Genomic DNA, 5,449 nt, shown 5'->3' on the forward strand with positions numbered 1-5,449 from the left:
CCTACAGGAAGACATCACGGCAGAAAAAAGCCTAATCACAGAAGAGACTGATGTTAGAGGGATACATAATTAGGCTATACAGTAAAGGCTTAAGTAGGTTACAGTTCCAAATATTTTGGGTGTGATCAATCAGATCGTATTCTACACTACAGTACAGTGCATACACGTGCAAGTTATAGGGTACTCAACAACATAGGAATCGCCTGTCAGCCATGTCACCGGGGAGGGCGGTAGCGGCCCGTCGTCGGAGCACATTGTAGCGGGGCGACACCCCTATCATGGAAATTCTTTACCTGCCTGAAATACTGCTACGACCATTTCTTACTTACAGCTCCTCCCAAACAGCAGGCTAACTGTCTCGACCAAAGTACTAGCCTATGAATTTAAGCAGGTGGACCAGCGCGAAGCAGTATAGGCACATCTCGGCGGCACGAACAGGAACAACAGGTGAGATTTCTGGACGCCTTTACCGGCAACTCGATCCGTTTTTAGTTTGCGGCAAACTTGGCCGCAAAAGCAAAACTGTGCCATGGTCTGTAAGCTACTGCGCAGTGCAGATATAGTGCGTGATTGATTGGTGCATGATTATGCACGATTCTTTCCCATGACAGGCTACGTTTTTTAAAAAACATAATTAACATACGGCAAAGTGTAACAAGTTATTTTACTCTTTTCTGCTGTTGGGAAGCTATTTTGACATTTGAGATAGTCTACTACTGAGTGCTGCCGCACATTTATTATGGAAGATTATAGCCTATCACCAACTTTGTGTGTGTGCGTGCGTGCGTGCGTGCATGTGTGTGTGTAAGCTATGTGTATGTGTCTGTCTGTGTGCAATTATGTTAATACGTGTCAACACAATGCACAGGAAACCACATTTTGCCCTCTCTATTGTAGACTAGAAATCCCACCACAGTGAAGTGATGGGTGTTCTGTGGTTAAATCCCACCACAGTGACGTGATGGGTGTTCTGTGGTTAAATCAGTGGCCTGACTTTGAGTGATATGATCCTGCTGGAATGCCACACAGGCACAGGGGCCATAGAACACAAGGATTTTTGTAAGATGTGCAGATAATAACATTCAGGGCATTATAAATATGGTACAGACGAAATGTGTTTAAACTGTGTCCAAATAGGCCATTACTTATGGTATTGCTCTTCTGAGACTGGTGACCACATCTGTGTTTTGCAGATAGGATTCCTGTAGGAGGCTTGTGCAAAATTCCAGAATTGAATTGATACTGGCTCTTAAATTCCAATTCAATTCTTGAATTTCACTTGCATTTCAATTGAGGTAGCAAACAGGAAGCAGAATTGCAATTCGAATTTTGCACAACCCTGCCCTGTAGCCCATAGAATTGTTATTATGACAGCATAACCTATTTACACTGACCTGAAGCTGGCATAATGACAGTGTTATGGTGTTTCCTGGATTGATAGGTTTGAAATGGCACGCATGTGGGCTTGCCTTGCCCCCCGGTGTTGCTCTGGGTCCCCACTTTCCCACTGCCACTCTGTCTCACCTCGGTGGCCTTGCAGGAGCTCAGCGCTGCCTGACTACCGACGCTGTGGCCCCGCATTCCTCAGGATTAGAGACCCAGCAGAACAGAGGCGCGAAACACGGACAGGGTCAGGTGCCCCTGTCTGAAGACACATCAGGCCTCTCTTCATTGGGAGCCCTGCTTCACTTAACACTGGACTTCGTGCTTACAGTTAATCAAAAGGGCCGATCATTGCATGGAAAGCAGTTGTTTTGTTAAATATATATACTTGTTGATATTTCTCCCGTCAGCTAGAGTATGGTTTATATAGTTTCTGTGTTTCTGAATGAGAGAGAAACATCTTTCAGAGGGGTGCCCACTCCCACCATTTCAGAATGCCCCCCCCCCCCCCACACACACACACACACTCTTTATTTCCTCAGTCAGTTGGTGTTTTCCCAGTGCCACCGGTGCAGTGGAGGGGTATGGGAAAGGACCGGGCTTCTCTCTTCCTCCCTTGGCTTAGTATTGCTTTAATCGGCTCTCCCCTGACCTTTGGCCCGGTTGCCATGGGTGTCCATGGAGGTTAAGGAGTTCCAAGAGTCTAAGTCCTCAATGGAAGTGAGGCCCCCTCAGGTTCACCACTGTGCAACCTGTTAACACTCAGCCGAAGCAGAGGATGATCCACCTCAGTCATGCGAACAGCTTTTTATGCTGGAGTTTGCCATACCTTGAGGATGAGTGTCAGCTAAATGCCAAACAGTATCTGAACTGCCTCTGTTAAGAGCTGCATGTTAACTTACATGGAGAGTGAGGTCTGATCTTGCTGCAATCTCTCTCTCTCTCTCTCTCTCTGTTACTGTCTCTCTGACACACACACACAAACACACACATACACATTCATGCATTTTGCATGCCCACAGCCGCAACTCACGTCCTCAGAGATGAGGTAATGTTGCCTCTAACTGCTATTTAGAGAAGCACTTGATTGCATCAGTGATGTATCCCACTAATTTCAGGCAGTGACTGAAATGCCGGTTGAGAACCTGTCAAAATATCCTGTTCGTCTCCTTGCTCTTATTCTCTGATCAGCAGTTGTGTGTCTATAAAAGTCCAGTAGCAGTTGGTTTGTTTTGTCGACTTTTTCCTTGTTAAAGCCTTTTTTTCTGTCGGCTGCTCCTCACAGATGTGGAAATGCGTTTCCCTGCTAAAGGAAGTTCTATTTATATATCTTGCGCTTTGACTGGGATGCTTGCTGTGCACACTGGATACATACAAAAAAAACAACAACAACAACAAAAAAAAACATGTTTTGTGGTTTCAGGAAGACCTACCGATATTTAAAGGAATCATCCGGAGTAAAATGCACTTTAGATCAATTTACGGATGATTGGGAGTACATACGTTGAGTTGACATCAAAATCATGTCATTTGGATGTGTTTTGAGAAAGTTCGATTTTACCGTTTTTAGTCAAAACTCGTTAGCCTGGAAGTGACCAGGGCAAGTCATTTCGCCGCTACAAAACGCTATTTTTATACGACAGGTTTGTCTTTGACAGTAGGGGGATTTGTTTCGATGTGGCGTTTTAGTTTTGATGGTTTCATACTCTCATGCTCCAGCAATTCACTACAGACCACACACTGGGGTTTCTGTCCCTTTTTGTCCTCAACATAAGTGATTCCATGCTTCAATTATTCAGGGTTGTTTTGCTGTATTAACCGCTAAAATGATGTCTGACATGACCTGTCACATAAACATTGTCTATGTCCATTGGCAATGACTGACAGACAAATAAAGTCTATCAAAATAAAGGTCCAACAATAGATTTGATAGGGTAGAATTTTAAATGGGCGATTTATTTATTTTTTTAACCACAAGCTCCGCGACCCACCCAGAATGGTTCCGCGACCCACCTATGGGTCCTGACCCACCAGTTAAGTGAGAGCTGAATAGTGACTCATTTAGTAGCAGCAGGTCTAGTCAAATTCATTTAACTCAATGTGCTTGCTTTTAGACACCACAACACAGAGTCTTGTGCGCAGAACTCATAGGCACATAATGGGCTTTTCCCCTGCATAAATGATAAAGAAATGGGTGGGTCTGTGGTAGCATTGTGGCTAAGGAGCTGGGCTAGCATGCAGTGGTCGATTCCCGGCTGCCATCGTTGTGCCCCTTGAGCAAGGCACTTAACCCCGAGCTGCTCTGGAGACCAAGTCCCTTGAAATGGTTGTAACATGAGTCGCTTTGGATCAAAGCAGCAGCCAAGTGAATAAGTGTAGTATAAGTATAAAAAGCCTCCATGTTAATTTTGCCTTTCCATAAAGGGGTCGTTTCTTGGTGTTTTATGTCCCCAACGTTGTCTTCAAGGCAGCGCTGCCTGGAAGGCACTAGGGTTAGGCATGGGTTAAAGTTAGGGTTAGGGTTGGGGTTAGGATTAGGTGCCTTTAAGTCAGCGGTGGCAGCGCTGCCTGTAAGACGACGCTGGGGGCTTAAAACACCATCGAGCCTAAACTCACAGGCAGGGATGTAGTGGTAAAATAAAAGGGTGGGTAAACTATGATTTCTGTGGTCACATTGAGGTGGACTAAAAAAGGCATTCAGTACATGTTTGATGATGTTGGAAGTTATTGTCCAATATTTATAACAATATCAGTGGTATTAAATGGTTCCTGTACATATTGATTTTTGAATGTTAGAAGTTGAAATTGGTGAATAAACTCTTTTGAGAGGTGGATAAACTCTAATAAAAGGTGGATAAACTCTATTTCTGAAATTTCAGAGGTGGATAAACTGTGTTTACTTGCGTTTAGCCTACACTACATCCCTGGTCACAGGCCAGCACCTCGGGTGGGGCGTCACATGCCCGGGCTCCTGGTGGCGTTGAGTCTGGCCCTGTGTATGGGCGTGAGGTGGTGAGGTCACTGTATGCAGTTCAGGTGTGTCGGGGTGTCTGGTTAAATATTCATTCCCACGTCGAGATGGAGGCAGGAAGTCAAGGCTGTGGAGCCTGTAGAGTTTTTTTTAAAGACAGATGCAGGGGCCTGATAGATGGGAGATTATCTCTCAGAAAAGGTGAGTGAGAGGGCATGTGTGGACACACACACACACACACACACACACACACACACACACACACACACACACACACACACACACAGCTACTCACTCACTAATTCACAGGTGCATGCTTGTGAATGCACACACACACACACACACACACACAAACAAACACACACACTAGATCACAAGTTAATGCTTGCACATGAATTTACAATGCATTTACACACTCCCATTACAAACACACACACAAACACTCTCACAAACACACACACACACGCGCACACACACACACACACACACACACACACACACACACACACACACACACACACACACACACACACACACACACACACTGTATGTGTGCTCTACAGGTCCGTGCAGTTGTCTATATGAATCATGAACCAAAAGCCTGACAAGTTGCTAAATCAAGACTTTTAAGGAGTCTAGCAGTGGCTGGTTGATTTGCCACTCCCAAAGCATCATGTTGACGTTTTAAGGGATAAAGCATGCAATTATTCTCTCTCCCTGAAATCTCAGTAGATATTGTCCACATATGTCCATCTGCAGATGAGAAACCAGTAATACATAAAAGGTTTCAGAGGCTGCATGCTTCTGTAAAAATGTCTAAAGCCAAATTATTTCAAGTATGTATTCTGCAGTATGGGTGGTCTGGTTCTTCCAACACTGCTACGTAGAACCTTTTGGTAGATTGCAGCTGGTTTGTGATAGCAGACTTCATATAAGGATGCAATGGTCAGCACCATGTCTTTATTGGTTGAAGGTCACCTCAAGAACCGAGTCCCTTCTGCAGTTTCTTTGAGATAATGAGCACAGGTCATTGATCTGTTCACCTACAGACTCCACAGCATGTACTTGGCCTGTTGCTCTGTCAACATCACAGTA

General features: G+C 44.7%; 1 protein-coding gene across 1 annotated transcript in view; it reads left to right on the forward strand.

Moving 5' to 3' along the window:
• The first annotated feature begins 301 nt into the window (after window positions 1–301).
• lamb2l (laminin, beta 2-like) overlaps window positions 302–5,449 on the forward strand; it is a 55,101-nt gene continuing 49,953 nt past the window's right edge. Inside the window, exon 1 of the mRNA XM_076276087.1 lies at window positions 302–447. Coding sequence (XP_076132202.1) covers window positions 378–447 — 70 coding nt within the window. The 5' untranslated portion in view covers window positions 302–377. The remainder of the gene's footprint in view (window positions 448–5,449) is intronic.

Source organism: Alosa pseudoharengus, unplaced genomic scaffold (assembly GCF_046254945.1).
Source record: "Alosa pseudoharengus isolate Yale_2024_CS ecotype anadromous, Long Island Sound unplaced genomic scaffold, YU_APseudo_1.1 YU_APseudo_1.1_scf_9, whole genome shotgun sequence".
Classification (NCBI taxonomy): Eukaryota; Metazoa; Chordata; class Actinopteri; order Clupeiformes; family Clupeidae; genus Alosa; species Alosa pseudoharengus.